Source organism: Eptesicus fuscus, chromosome 18, assembly GCF_027574615.1.
Source record: "Eptesicus fuscus isolate TK198812 chromosome 18, DD_ASM_mEF_20220401, whole genome shotgun sequence".
In the NCBI taxonomy this organism is placed as follows: Eukaryota; Metazoa; Chordata; class Mammalia; order Chiroptera; family Vespertilionidae; genus Eptesicus; species Eptesicus fuscus.
This window is the reverse complement of record NC_072490.1, coordinates 8196506-8211792: the sequence shown is the minus strand read 5'-3', so window position 1 is coordinate 8211792 and position 15287 is coordinate 8196506. Positions and strand designations below refer to the sequence as shown.

The 15287-nt window shown below is 50.7% G+C and overlaps 1 protein-coding gene across 2 annotated transcripts; it reads left to right on the top strand.

The window, feature by feature from the left end:
• The first annotated feature begins 6106 nt into the window (after positions 1 to 6106).
• On the top strand, positions 6107 to 14755 carry LYZL4 (lysozyme like 4). 2 transcript variants are annotated; one of them, XM_008154638.3, is made up of 5 exons: positions 6107 to 6300; positions 8752 to 8984; positions 9107 to 9256; positions 10967 to 11045; positions 14508 to 14755. In XM_008154638.3, the coding sequence occupies exons 2-5, from the start codon at positions 8846 to 8848 to the stop codon at positions 14575 to 14577; spliced, it is 438 nt and encodes a 145-aa protein (XP_008152860.1). In that variant the 5' UTR covers positions 6107 to 6300; positions 8752 to 8845; the 3' UTR covers positions 14578 to 14755. The 2 variants fall into 2 exon arrangements, with proteins under 2 accessions (XP_008152860.1, XP_027990664.1); XM_028134863.2 differs by having other exon boundaries at positions 8733 to 8984.
• Positions 14756 to 15287: the final 532 nt, after the last annotated feature.

Sequence of the window (15287 nt, the reverse complement as noted above, 5' to 3'; positions counted from 1 at the left end):
GGGAAAGGAATAAAGGAATCAGGTGATGGGAAATGGATGTGGGAAAGGGGCAAATTGCTCAGCAGGGGCGGTCCATGTAGGACCCCGAAGGCCTTGGGAGTATCTTATGGGAAAGCCTGGGCGGCCTAAGTCTGGGCCAAGGTGCCTGGTGGGCTGTGGGAAAGAAGAGACAAAGGCTTGTCTTTCATTTCCACTGAGTCTGACTGGTGCTGAGAGGGTCCATGTGCCTATCCCGGAACCAATCACTATAGCCCGGGGAATGGGCTGCCCTTCTTGGCTCAGTCCCAGGTCACATGCTCCGACCGAGACTTCATATTTGTACTGTCTACTTGAATGCCTTCAATAGAAGATGTAGAATCCGCCTTTGAGCCGCCTTTGATGATCAAAACTGAGATAGTAAACACTGACTGGAATGTGGTTTCCATCATCCCTTCAGGTTCTAGAAGCTCTAGAGCCCTTTTTTCTCCTAAGAAAGCCCTGTGTCTTGGGCCACGACAGAGGTTGCCCCAAGCTCCGTCACAGAGGGCAAGCTCATGCCCCTCTGGGGACCCAGCCCCCACCTGCTCTGCACAGCCCGTTTGCCAGGGATGGAGAGCTGCTCATCTGGGAATTGCTGCCCTGTAATGATCCGAGGCCTCGCGCCGGCTGCTATTTTCCTGCTAATTCCCAGCCTGCGCGCTGTTGACACCGGATAATGCTAGTCCACGGGCTGATATGGCGGCGGATGAGCAAACATTGGGCTGCTGGCAGAATCCCCGACTTCCTGAGTGGCCACCATCGCAGACTCATTGAAGTTTAAACACACACAGCCTCGCCACCCTTGCCCTTTGCGTTTGCCAGGAGATGAGGTTATTGGTGTAAACAGCCAGCCCTCACTTCCCCCCGCCAGCTCAGCTCGCACTTTAGATTTTAATCGGGTTCAGAGCCTGCCTGGTGTGTGGCCTCTTTCCCACCTGTAGGACCCTCGGGCCAGCCCAGGGGTGCTTGCATGTTAGCGTGCACACGAGTCACCCAGGGATCGTCTTCAAATGCAGAATTGCATTCAGCAGGTCTGGATGGGGCCTGAGAGCCTGCATTTCTAACAAGCTCCCAGGGACCCCGATGTTCCTCCAAGGTCCACAAAGGGGCTAACACCCTCAAGATCCATTCAGGATGGTACTGTGTTAAGTGAAGTAAGTCAGACGGAAAAGCACAAATACCGTAGGATTTCACTCACATGTGGAATATAAAACAAGACAAAAGGAACTAACCAAGCAAAACAAAAACCAGTCATAGAGACAGAAAACAGAATGGTGGTCACCAGAGGGGAAGGGGTTGTGGGGAGAGTGAATGGGGTAGACTTTCGGTGGTGAGCATGCCATAGAGGACACAGATATTGAGTTATAATGTTATACTTTTGAAATCTGTATGATGTTATTCATCAATGTTATCTCAATACATTTAATTAAAAAAATTACCAACGGACCAACAAATAAATAAATACAAGCAAGGGTTAGGCCAATGGCTTTCAACCCTGGCTGCACCATCTATGGAGTCACCTGGTAGCTGCAGAAATACCGGGGCCTGGGTCCCCTCTCAGAGGTTCAGGCTCTCTGGTTGGGGGGTGATTCCCCAGGTGATTCTGGTGGGCAGCCAGGTAGAACCCCAGCTCTCAGCCTCCACTTGCTTGCTCCTTCTCATCACATCTGGCCCGCTCAGGCATCCTCCACACTGCGCTCCTGGACACCCCCTTCCTTGTCATTCATGGAGAGGTTCCCATGGACTGGAACTTCCCACACCACCCGATGAGGTCAGCACTATCTATGCCCATTCTGTAGGCAGAGAAGGATCTGGTCCTTGGTCACACAGCTGGTCAGCCACAGCGTCAGGACCCAGCCAGGCCTCTGTCCCTGGACCAGAAAACGAGCAGAGCGTGGGCTTCAGAGGGTGGCCTCTGGAGTTAGACCGACGTGAGAACCACCACTTCCTCTGTGTGTGACCTTGGCTGGTCACCTAGATCCTGTGAGCATTACCTCCCACTCCTCCACACCATGGGATAGGGGTGATAAGAGAACCCACTTCTCAGGGGTATGAGGAGCATGAATTGAGATGACCCAGAGAAGCCATGCCCCAGAGCCTGGCCTCAGGAGAGGTTAGTGCCACCTCCATGCCACTTCCCATGGGCGCCTCTTCACTGGCACTGGGCACAGGCTTCTGGATGGTAACTCGTCTTTTCTGTGCTCACAGCTCTTCCAATGGAAAGCTACTTTCTTCAAGGCAGAAAGGTACGAGTGGGAAATGCATGTGCAATGTGGTATTTTTCATTTCTGGCCTCAAATGGGTTGCTTTTACCCCTCAGGCCCAGCAAGGGAAGGTGGTGGATTCATCAGTGTTTGTCAAACGGTGGAATTTATGTTAGTCAATGGAAAACAGTTGTGTCAGAAACGGAACTGTCGTATAAGTAGTTACGCTATTGGAATCATCCATCCACCCATCCATCCATCCATCCATCCACCCACCCACCCATCCATCCATCCATCCACCCACCCACCCATCCATCCATCCATCCACCCACCCACCCACCCACCCACCCATCCATCCACCCACCCACCCATCCACCCACCCACCCACCCACCCACCCATCCATCCATCCACCCATCCATCCATCCATCCATCCATCCATCCATCCATCCATCCATCCCTTTATTGCCTTCTGTTCCGCAGACCCCATGGAGTGACCGAAGACACCTCATCCTGAACCCGCCAGACCCCAGGCCAGGCTGGCGCAGCTTCTCTGTCCCTCTGTGGGGTGGGTGGGTGAGAGGGTTGAGCAGGTGTGGCTCCATCCCCCATGGAACTCATGTATTCAAGTAACTATGTTTAGAGCCTCTACAACCCAAAATCTCCCAATTTTAACAATGAAAGTCCTGCATCCCTTAAAGCCCCCCAGTCCCAGACAAATGGGGACAGCGGGTTACCCCACCTGCTGTTTTCTCTCATCCCCTTTGTGATTTGGGCTGGCAAGCCCCGCACCCCACCCCCCTCACACTGGGACGATGCTGCGCCTCCCACCATGCCTGGGCTTGCGGGTCGTGACAGGTCCCCTGCCTGCTCCCCGCCCAGCATGTCTCTCGGCACAGCCTGACGTCTTTCTCCTTCCCTCTCGGTGCCCTGTGGGTGGCCCAGGGAGTCTTTGTCCGGACTCAGGTAACAAGGAGAGTGTCCATAAAGGAACACCGCCCGCCCCTGCCTGTCTCAAGGCGGCGAGCCCCCTCTGCCTCAGCCAGCTCCCAGTGACTACACAAAAGCGGGGCGCTTTCTCCCTGATGCCATTTCAGAGGAAGCCGAATATTTTTAAACTAGACAAGCAACAGCACAGCTAAACATGCTTGGACTTGAAGACAAACGTGTGGCGGATTTGCACAAATCCCTAGAACCAGTGGGAGGTGTTTTCAGCGCAAGTACAATACGTGACTAAAGGGGGGCCAGGCCACGGAGCTTTGCGCTTCTTGCATAAGAAGCCTGGGGTGGGCAGCTGTGATATTGACTCAGGGATCAGTGGTGCTGGGCTCTGAGCTGACATCAATGCCATTCTCTAGGTCCCTTCATGTCGAAAAATGGCAGCAGCAACTCCAAACATCACGCCGTGTGCAGCTGAGCTCAGAGGGGAAGCAGGTGGTCTCTGACCCAGGGGAAGTTCATCCCAGGATCCCCCTCTCCCAGTGCACTTCCCCGTACATCTTACTGGCCAGAACTGGGTCATACACCCGTCCGTAGGCCAGACGCAGGTCCCACCTTCTTTGCAATCCCCGGGTCTCTGCCCAAAATACTATCAGGGTTCTTTTAGAAAGGTGGGGGGAGGGCGCTTTGGACCATCAAAAATGTGTGCTCAGCCCTCTTTCTCTGGGTGTCAGAAGCCCTGAGTTCTCGTCCTGGTCCTGTTTCTGTCTTGCTCAGGTGTGAATAACTCCATGAACTGGCCACATCATCCTCAAGTCCCGATATGGCCCCTATGGACCACTCACAAGGGAAGGAAGGGAGGGAGGGAGGAAGGAAGGAAGGAAGGAAGGAAGGAAGGAAGGAAGGAAGGAAGGAAGGAAGGAAGGAGAGCTAGCAGCGAGGGCTTATGCATGAGTTTGCCTTTCCTCAGGGGCTCCGCAGCCAGAAACAACTTTGACTGCAGGTGAACTAGCTCATTTCAAAGGGAACTTCTACCTCAGACGTTTCTGAGCGTCAGGATTGGCTGGCCAGTATCTTGTCTGATCTTCAGGCATTTTCCCCCCTAGACACTGTACAGATATAGATGCAGATACGGACACAGATACAAATGTAATTATAGATGGTGTTATCTGGTCGTGTCTGCAGAGCAGATGGAGATCCATCTGTTGGGGAAGAGCTAGGGCAGTGGTCGGCAAACTCATTAGTCAACAGAGCCAAATATCAACAGGACAACGATTGCAATTTCTTTTGAGAGCCTAAATTTTTTAAACTTAAAGTTCTTCTAATGCCACTTCTTCAAAATAGACTCGCCCAGGCCGTGGTATTTTGTGGCAGAGCCACACTCAAGGGGCCAAAGAGCCGCATCTGGCTCGCGAGCCGCAGTTTGCCGACCATGGGGCTGGGGCAAACTGAGGGCAGCTGAAGGCAAATGAGACTCAGGTGTTCAGGGCTGGCTCCCCATTTCAGAGTCAGAATTGGCTGCGCGCGCATGTGCGCGCGCCGTGTGTGCGTGTGCGTGTGTGTGTGTGTGTGTGTGTGTGTGTGTGTGTAAAACTTCCAGGATAAGAGCAATGATTCAAAGTCTACTTTCTGCTCTACCATTAAAACCTTTTAAAATATTTTGTTTAATTGTTTAATTTATTTACTTGTTTTAAAATAATGGTCAAGCATTTCTTGCCTATTTTTCCGTGTATGTAACAAGCAAATCTGCATTATTACCATTTTGTAAAATGATAGCATACCGAGCTACTGATTTGAGCCTCCTTCTCATTGGACAATATTTCATAAATATCTTTCCCTATTAGTATGTAGAGAGCTGCCTCATTGCTTTATAAAAAACTTTGTGCCCCAGCCAGAACTCATATCTAAGAAAAGGTCATCTCTAATGATTGTTGAGCAATTGTGCATTTAAGGGTTTAAGTTTGTTTTTATGGCCTGGCATTTTTTTTCCCCTCCACTTTATCACTTTTAATTAATCAATTAATTACCAGTCATAACTGAGTCAAGCTAGAAGGACTTCTGGGTTTTCAAAAGGCCAACATCGATCCTCAATCATCTCAACATCTCTTAACCTTTTTGGATCTTAAAAATAACCTGCTCTGATGCTCTTACGTCACCAATGAGCTTGCCTGGGCTCCAAGAGAGGATGTCTTTGATTATGGCCCCATTGGGAGTAGAGAAGCAAAATAAGGGCTTCTCCCACTGCTCCACGCTAGAAGGAATTTCTGTGGGGGCCCAGAGAATGCTGTGATAGGCAGAATAATGCTCCCCACAGATGTCCACGCCCTTACCCCCAGAACTTCAGAATATGTTATTGACATGGCAGATGTGATTAAGGCTGAGGACCTTGAGATGGGGAGATTATCCTGGATTGTCAGGGTGAGCCAATCTAATCTCATGAGCCCTTAAAAAACGTGAGAGGAGGCAGAAGGTGAGTCAGAGAGGTACAATGGAAGAAGAGGCAGGAGAGAGTCAACGTGTGAGAGGATTTTGACCCATTCTTGCTGACCTTGAAGCTAGAGGAAGGGAGGTCCAGTCAAGAACTGTGGGTGGCCCTCGCAGCGAGGATGGGCCTCAGCTGCCAGCCAGCGAGGAAATGGGATCACAGTCCTACAGCCACAAGGAACTTTGTTCTGCCAATAGTACGAATAACCAAGGGAACAGATCCTCCTCGAGAGCCCTCAGGAGCCTGCTAATACCTGATGTGAGCGCATGAAACTCATGTCTAACTTCAGACCTACAGAACTTTAAAACAACACATTTATGTTGTTTAAGCTGCTATGTTTGAGGTCACTTGTTACAGCAGCAATAGAAAAAGAATACAAATACTATGGTGACAGACCCCTCCCTGCTTCAGAATATTCTGGTGCATAGCAACTGATGTCATAGAAAAGATTCTAGAAGAACAGGTAATGGAGAAGGACATATGGTTTAGAAGCTCTTAGGTGAAGGCAAAGGGGTATCAAGAAGTGGCATCTGAAAAATCCAGGGAACTGAGTGGAGGGAGAGCAACTTTTCATAACAAAGACTGAAGCTGCCACAGGGGCTGTTCCTCCCCTCCCCCGAGAAGGCACCAAGACCTGCAGAAGGACTGGTAGACTGGTAAGCAGGTACATGGTGGGCTGGTAAGCAGGTACATGGTGGGCAGGAACCAGGATATGTGTGACAATACCCAGTTGCAGGTGACACTTATCAACAAATTCACTTACTGTTCATCCGACGACAGTTCTGTTGGGAAGAGTAGGTTTTTGTTCATTCATTCATTCCAGAGAGATTTACTGAGCACCTACTATGCACCAGGATCTGTTCTAAGTTCTGGGGATAAAGTGGAGAACAAAATAGACCAGGTTTCTGCATCTCTGGTGCTTACACTCTGGTAATGGGAGATAGACAAGTGAACAAATAAATAAACAAGGTAATTTCTTAAATTGACTTATATTATGAAGAAAACTAGAGGCCCGGTGCACAAAGTTTGTGCATGGGTAGGGTCCCTAGGCCTGGCCGGCAATCAGGGCCAATTGGGGCCTTATGGCTGCTGGCTGGGGCCTCCCTTGGTTCCGTGCCACCCCCTGGTGGTCAGCGCATGTCATAGCAAGCGATTGAACTCCTGGTCTCCTGGTCAAACTCCTGAGGGGACACTTTGTTTTTTTTTTGTTTTTTTTAATTTCTTTATTGATTAAGGTGTCACATATTTGTCCTAATCCCCCCATTCCCATCCCACCCCTTCCCCACGCATGCCCCAATCCCCTGTTGAACTTAACCGTTGGATAGGCTTATATGCATGCATGTCCTTTGGTTGAACTCTCCCCCTCCCCCCCACCCTCCCCCTACCCTCCCGTATCCTCCCTCTGAGGCCCGATAGTCCGATCGATGCCTCCTTGCTTCTGGTTCTGTTCTTGTTCCTAGTCTATGTTGTTCATCATTTCCTCTAGATGAACGAGATCAAATGTCACTAGATATATACTATAAGAACTGAATGTGAGACGAGCAATAATATTTATGCTGACAGGCAAATGAATCAATGTAGCGAGCTTCCCCCTGGACCAACAGTTCTTTTGATGTCCAGTAGTTCCTTATGTGTACATGTCAGCACAGAGACACTTTGCATATTAGCCTTTTATATATATAGATAAGAATGATTGTCTGTGATGGGCAGTGGTCAGAGAGTCCTATTTGAAGTGGTGACTTCATTTGAACTGAGACCATGACCAGAAAGAGCAAGCTATGTGGTGGTTGGGTGGAGTCATGTTGTAGGCAGAAGAAACAGCATGTGCAAAGGACCTGTGGTGGGAATGAGATTGGGATGTTCAAAGAAAAACATGCAAGGTGAACGTGGTGGTGTGAGGGTGAACAAGGAGGGGAGAGGTGTGAAATCGGGCTAGAGAAGTTCTCAGGACTCAGTCAGGAAGGGTCTTGTTGGCCAGGTTGAGGAGTTGGGATCTTGTTTAGAGTTCAAGGGGAGTCCATTGGAGGCGAGTGATGTGATCGGATACATGTTTTTAAGAAGGTCTTTCTAGGGCTGTGTGGAGAATGGGGAGAAGGGAGCAAAAGAGGAATACAATTAGGAAACCTCAACAGAAGTTGGAGGTGATGATGATCTGGACGAGGATGGTATGGAGATGGCGAGAGGTGGGTAGGTTTTGGAAGAAGAGGGGACAGGGCTCTGGATGAATTGCCTGCTGGGAAAGAGGGAGGGAGAGAGGACTGAGCATGACTTTTATCAGCTGAGAAGGGGCCTGCCCTCTGGGAGCCAGACATTGCCCGAAAATATTGCTTGCTCTGTTGGGAAAGGTCAACAAACTTCTCTCAGATCCATTGGAATTCAGTTATTAAGCGAAGGGCATGGAGTGCCCCAGGTCTCAGAAAAACAAGTGTCCACGGGAGATTGAGTCTTTGCATATTTAACTCACTTACTCTTTAAATCAATGCAATTAGGTGAGTGGTACTTTCTCCTCGCTTGCCGCTGAGGAAACAGGCACAGAGAGACGGAGACCCTCTCTTAGCTCGCCCCTGGGATCACTAAGACCCCAGCCACTGAGGGTGGAAAGCTGGGATTTGGACCCAGGCAACCTGAGCACTTAAAGGCTAGGCCCTCCTCAAGCAGTGTGTTGGGTGCACTGGTCATGTCTTCCTTCTTCTGTTTTCCAAAATGCATTTAGTGAACAAGTTCCGGCTCCACAATAAAGGGGAAGAAAGGACTTTAGCATCTGTGACTAATGGGAAAGAGAAACGAGTGAGAACGAACCAAGAGGAAGCCATTGGGTTTTGCTGAAGAGAAAGTGTGTGTGTGTGTGTGTGTGTGTGTGTGTGTGTGTGTGTGTGTGTGTGTATGAGAGAGTGAGAGAGAGAGAGAGAGAGAGAGAGAGAGAGAGAGAGAGAGAGAGGCCTTCAAAAGAGCAGAGAGTGGGGCCGCAGGTATCTGGGTTTGCAGGAACTTGCCGTGGAGATTTGAGATGGGAAGCCTTGTTGTGGTTACGCCGGGAGGGACGCCCATTTCTCTGAGCACACTGAGCCGCACCCCCCCACCCCCATAGGGCTCATCTGTCCCTTCAGAGGAGCCCGTGTCCCTGGGACTTTGGTAGGAACTATCTGTGACTCCGCCCGCTCACCTGGCCGCCGCTGCCCAGAGCTGCAGGAGCCGGAGAAGATGAAGGCGTCCGCGGTTCTCTCCCTCCTTGGCTACCTGGTGGTCCCTAGTGGCGCTGCTATCTTGGGACGCTGTGTGGTGGCTAAGAGGCTCCACGACGGAGGCCTGAGTGGTTTTGAGGGCTACAACCTTGAAAACTGTGAGTAGGCCCCTCTCAGCCCCCTTCCTCCTCAGCCCTTCTCTCTCCGCCCCTTACCCAAGCACCCCCAACTCCAGCCCTCCTCTGAACCACACACACACCCTCCTCCTGTTCCATCTTAGGGGTGTGCCTGGCTTATTTTGAGAGCAAGTTCAACCCCGTGGCTGTCTATGAGAACATTCATGGGTTGTACACGGGCTACGGACTCTTTCAGATTCGCAACCCCGACTGGTGCGACAGGGGGAGGAACCGCTGCCACGTGACCTGCTCGGGTAGGTCCCCTCCCTCCGTTCCACACCGGGGCCCTCAGGGACACCGTTTTGAGGTCAGAGGTCTGCCTTCCTAGGGGCCAGAGTTTGCAAGTTTGGAGCAGGGAGGAGGAGGGCTTGGCAGGTGGGGCCCCTGGGGTACAGGCAGAAAGGAGGGCTGTGAGCCAGGCACAGTGGGTGGCCTGGGACAGAGCGACGGACACCCACATCCAGATGGGCAGAGGAGGTGTCTGATGTTGAGGAGAGGCAGGGAGGAAGCTGCAGGCATGAGCGCTCGCTGAGCCTCACGGGTGAGCGTAGAGGGCTCCGGCTGGGCCTGATGTGACCCACACTTGGCACCGCACTCTTTTCAAGGGAACAGAAGCTGCCACTGTGACAGGCAGAAGTGGTCCCTGGGAGGAGGCAGGAGTGGGCCAACCCACAGTGAGCTGGCCCTGCTTAGGAGGGTCCAAGTCCCTGTGGTCAAGAGGAGGAGATTCCTCAAGATTGACTCGCCCCGTGAGCATTTACTGAGCACCCACTAAGTGCCAGAGAAACTGCATGAGGTCCCAAGCGGGGGTGGAGCACCCACCACCAGCGAGGGCACGTCTTTGTCTCCCGCCCCTTGCCAGGTCCTGAGTGGTGGGGTCACGGAGGAGAGCAATGGGAGGAAAAGGTTGGAGAAATAGACAGGCATGTGGGGCAAAGTTAGACTAAGCCAAGGGTTTGGGGTTCTGTTTTACAGGCAACAAGGGGGCCCGGACGGAAAGTTTTAAAGAAAAGCAGACTAGGTTAGGGAAGGGCGAGCTGTAGTGCAGGCCAGAAGGAGGACATCGCTGTGGTCCCAGATGGGAGGTCGTGGTTTCCACAGTCCAAGGAGGGAATGGAAGGATGGGTGACAGCCCTGTTGGTTCCTCAGAGGCCCTCTCAGATGCTGTTCCTTCTGCCTGGAACAATTTTCCTTCTGTGACTCCCTCAACCCGCTTTCCTTGCCTACTCCTTTATTTATTTGTTTTTAAACATTTTTTTATTGATTTTCAGAGAGGAAGGGAGAGGGGAGAGAGAGATAGAAACATCAATGATGAGAGGGCATCATTGATTGGCTGCCTCCTGCACACCCCCTACTGGTGATGTGCCCGCAACCAAGGTACATGCCCTTGACTGCAATCAAACCTGGGACCCTTCAGTCTGCAGGCCAACGCTCTATCCACTGAGCCAAACCTGCCAGGGCATCATTGCCCACTCCTTTAGATATCACTTGGCCCAAATACCCTTTTCCCTGATCCTTCAAGTCTAACTTAGGTGCCTCCATTCAAGGTACACCCCCCACCGTTCCAGGTACTCCTTGTATCATAATTGACGACACTCTTTACCCACTTCCAGGCAGCAGGCACCAAGGACAGGGATTTATCATGTGGGTCATTCTTTTTCCACTACTTCTTATGTTGCCTAACACAGAATATTCACTATACGCATATATTCTTAATGAAGATATTGTAAGAATTACAAGAAAAAGTGAATAGATTTAGTCAAAGATGACCACATCCTGCTATCCCCCTCCAGCCTCCCACCCCCCCCCCCCCCCACCCCAATGCTGTCTGGGAAACATCTAGGGATAGATGTGTTCTTGGAACCGCGGACGCCTCTCTGCTGGGAGCACCTTGGGCCTTCCCTGACGTGCTCTGATTCAGCCACGTGGCGGCTTGGTATCATTCCACCTCACTTTCTCCACAGCTTTACTGAATCCAAATTTAAATAAGACCATCGAGTGTGCCAAGAAAATTGTAAAAGGAAAGCAAGGAATGGGAGCATGGTAAGTGGTACCTCTTCAAATGTTCTGTATTAAAGACTTTTTACCTTAATTAAGATTTCATCTTACTCTCGGTCTAATTTTGGCTGCACATCTGCAGTCCCAAACTAGTGGGATCCTACTCGCCAAGTTAAGCGAACAACACCATTGCGTTCTACAACCCCAAGGCCACAGAAGGAAGGAGTTAATTATCAATCAAATTGTCTTACGTTGAACATCCCTCCCCTGAACCCCCGCTCAAATCTTGTGTAGGGTAATACAGGATGCTAGGATGAGCACCCTTGTAATAAAGCTCTGTGTATATCCCTGATTATTTCTTTCATGTATATCCCCACAAGGGTTATTGAATACTTTCAAAGATCCTTGATGCATGTTGTGAAGTGACTGTCCAGCAAGCCTGTACCAACCTACACAAATGTTAATAGTTGAGTAAAATACCCATTTACTACACTCTCACCAATTATAAAACCATTGCCATTTGAAAGGTGAATGGCAATTTTGTCTTACCTTCTTTGGCATTTTCTGATATCCCCTTAGGGTGTTTGCTATTGGGTTATCTGTCTTTTTCTTATAAATTTGCCAGGAGTTATTGAAATTCCGGCCACAGGGCTAGAATGGATGCTGACGCTGTGCTTTTCCAAGCTTCAGCGTCTAAAGAGACGGGGATGGTCTGCAGAGAGGGCCCACGCTCTGGTCACGCAGAAGGCAGCCGGAGGGTTCCGCGCTGTTCTCCTGTGGGGCCTCCTCGGGTCTCCTGAGCAGGGGCAGCAGCGGAGCGGGGCGGACCCGCAGGTGGACTTGTTGCCCGTGTAGAAGCCGGCGTGGTGTTCCTCCCCATAACCCACAGGCCCTGTACGCGCTGGAGATCTTGTCCGGTCTCTGGCAACAGACAGGTCCGTCTCAGAGGCCAGGGCTTTTGTTTTTGCTTTTTTGCTTTTTTCTGTCTCTTTGGGAGCGGAGTTCAGCCAGAGACGTTTGCCTTCTTCGTGTCTCTGTCTCTCCAGCATCTCGCTCTCTGCCTGGCACATCATAGGTGCCCCCCAAGGCCTCTTGAAAGACCAAAGCTGCACTTGGAGCCGTTACCCAGAAGGCATTTTTATTTTTATTTTATAAAAATAAAATAATACATACGTATTTTAAATTGAAAAAGAAACTTATCAGCAGCCTCCCGAAGGTCGCCCAGTGACTATGTCTCGTGAACCAGAGAAAAACGATTGCAAAGATATTTCAAAATACGCGTGGAATCCCGGTGCGTGCACTGACCGGCACCCAGCTTTTCTCACTTATGAACAGAGCTTGCCAACCCTGGCGAACCTCGCCCTCGCAGCCTCTGCCATCCCTGTAACCGCTGCTCCGGGCTCGTCTGCCAGTCCCCATGGGGAAGCAGTGAGGTGGTTCCGTTTTGTTCCTGCTGCTGTTTCCAACAAGTCTACATGAGCATCTTGCTCTTAGAATTGTTATGTTCTTCCAAGTGTGTTCTACGGAAATCCCTTGCAGAAGCTCTGCTGGGACCGTTCGGTGCATTGAAACGTTGGAGACAAATTGTTAAATTGGCTCCAGAGAGGGCGTACCTCCAGCTACACCGGTGAGGGGGCCGCGTTCCCCCAGCTCATTAGCCTGTAGCACTTCAACTTGTGTGGCTTTTGGCAATCGTGGCTTGTAAAACAGCATTCTGTTTTGCTTTGCATCTTTAAAACGTAAAATAAATTTGGCACCTTTTCAGTCTTTCTTAGCCATTTCCTCTGAACTGCTTATCCATGTTCTTAGCCGGTTTTCCTATTGGGATAATAATGTTTTCTTTTGTTTTTATTGCTTTTATACATATCCTGCATAAATTAGGGTCATGACACCTTTGTCCATCATATCTTTGCGAACCGTTATTTTTAGGTTTGTTATTTATCTTTTGACTTTATTTACGGTATTTTCATCATCCAGGAGTTTGAAATTTTCACAGAGTCAAATCCCTCAATCTTGTCTTGTGTGTGTGGCTTGAGTTTTTGTGAGATGTCCTTGTTAGAAAGTTTCCCATGCTCCAAGACTGTAGAGGAATGAAGCCATATTTCCTTCTGTATTAAAACTGTGGCTGGCACAGACTGAATCTCACATTAAGTTTTTGTTAATTCAATTACAAGATAGAATTGTCATGTTTTCATTCTTAAATTTTGGCCTTCTTGGAATTTATTTGGATATAAAAACTGAGGTAGGGATCCTGCTTTATATTTTCCAAATGGTTAGTCGCGGGGGGAGGGGGGTCTCAACACCACGAACGCATGATTTGATTGTGTTTTAAGTGGGAGTCCCCTTACTCATGTGAACTTGAACTGTCTTCTGAGTGTTTAAAATAGCTTGCATACCTCGCCTTGACTTTGCAATGAACTTGGAAGCTTGGCTGACTCTCCGGGGTGAGCCCTAAGGAGCTGAAACCATCTGTGTGGTATAGCACTAAGTAGAGAGATGCTGGGTCTGGCTGGTCAAGGCCTTCTCGCTTGCTCAGCATTCCCAGGGAAGTGAGCTCTTATTGCGCTAACAAGCAGCCACGTCTTTTCCAAAGCTCAGGTCGGCAGCTCTGCAGAGCAGGGGCAGACAGGAAGGGAGGGGACCAAGACCCTGCACGCCACTGGAGTCTCTTCTGCAATGCCTGCCCGGCGGGTGGAGAGCCTTGAGATTTCTGAGAGCCTGTGTGTTTTCCCTGCTGCTTTATTAGACCCACGAGGGGCCAGGAGCCAGAGTCTCCTCTTCGATTCTGGGACCAAGGACCCGGAAAGACTCATGGAGGCCTGGCCGACAGCATTTCTAATGGCCTGCAGCTGGCCTGGAGACACCCACAGCTTCCGGGTTGGGATAGGAGGACCTGGGGTCTGGGTGCTGGCGCAGGAGCCGGGAATAGGGGGATCCCTTCCAGGGGTGCCAGGAGAGAGGTCAGAGAAGCTCAGGCCAGCTGACCTGGGCAGGCAGAGGAGCCGCTAGGACTTCTGGAAGGTGAGGTAAAACGGGTGCATGGAAAGGTGAAGGAGGCCCTGGCCCAGGGCACAAGGGTCCCCATTTCAGATCTCGGGTCTGCCAGGTGCTCCGTGACCCTAGGCCAGTCCCAGAACTCCTACGCTCACTTCAGAGAAGTTAAAAATACTGACCTTGCAGGGTTGGGGAGAGTTTTTCAGTTCACGGATCCTCCTCCCCATCTCGTGGTGTGGGATTTATGGAAAGAGGTGTGTGTGTTGCAGGGTTTGGGGGTTCGGGGTGAGCATGCGAGCATAGGGGACACCAGCATCCATGTCAGGGTGTGGTGGAGGCAGCAAGACACACACGTGAGATGCACAAGAGCCTTGAGAAATATGCCCACAGCAGGAGTAGCCCGCTCCAGTGCCCCAGGGGCCGGGGCGCGGTGTAAAGGGGGGAGGGGGGGGCCTGTGGGGGCTGGATCCCTGGAGAACCTGAGCTCCGACTCCCCGGCTGTCCTCTCCGCAGGCCCTCCTGGACCCTGAACTGCCAGTACTCCGACACTCTGGCGCGGTGGTTGGACGGATGCAAGTTGTAGCTGCCGAGGCCGCCCTCGCCACACTCCCGGCTGAATGTTCTGAATGGAGACGCCTTCCTGTGTGCGGCCTTCACTCAATCCCGCTTGACAGCTCCGGTGGAAAAGGACAAGAGTTTGCTGCATTCAGGGATGCAGGATGCAGAATAAACCAGCCACTTCCTCAACCTGGGCCAAAGGTCTCCACTGGTGATTGTACTGTGATCGTTACTAAGCATTATTTACCATTATTATGACTTACATTAATTAATCTCAGATGGAGGGTTCGGAGGAAGGAAAGGACCTGGAAAACGAGATGTGTCTGTGAATATTAAGTAGAAAAAGGAAGAAAAGAGGCAGTGGGAGGAAAGGGGAGCCAAAGAAGAGGGAGGAGAGGCCTCCGGCCCAGCGCGTGTCCACGTAGAGACGCACAGGAGGTCGGAGGAGCCCACAGAATCCCCTTTGCACTTCCGTGGAGAGAACCCAGTGACAGTTGCTCTTTCTTATAAAGGGCTAAGTTTTTAAATATATTTTTATTGATTTCAAAGAGGAAGGGAGAGAGGAGAGGGAGAGAGAGAGAGAGAGAGAGAGAGATACTAACATCAATGGCGAGAGAGAATCATTGATTGGCTGCCTCCTGCACGCCCCACACTGGGGATTGAGCCCCCAACCTGGGCATGTGCCCTGACTGGGAATCAAACCGTGACCTCCTGGTTCATAGGTCAATTGGTGCT

Excerpts from the sequence above, each read along its gene's own strand:
- LYZL4 (XM_008154638.3), top strand. The coding sequence starts at position 8,846 with ATGAAGGCGTCCGCGGTTCTCTCCCTCCTTGGCTACCTGGTGGTCCCT. Across the intron at positions 9,257-10,966 it reads CTGCCACGTGACCTGCTCGG|CTTTACTGAATCCAAATTTA; the intron begins GTAGGTCCCCTC and ends CTTTCTCCACAG. Across the intron at positions 11,046-14,507 it reads AAGCAAGGAATGGGAGCATG|GCCCTCCTGGACCCTGAACT; the intron begins GTAAGTGGTACC and ends TCCTCTCCGCAG.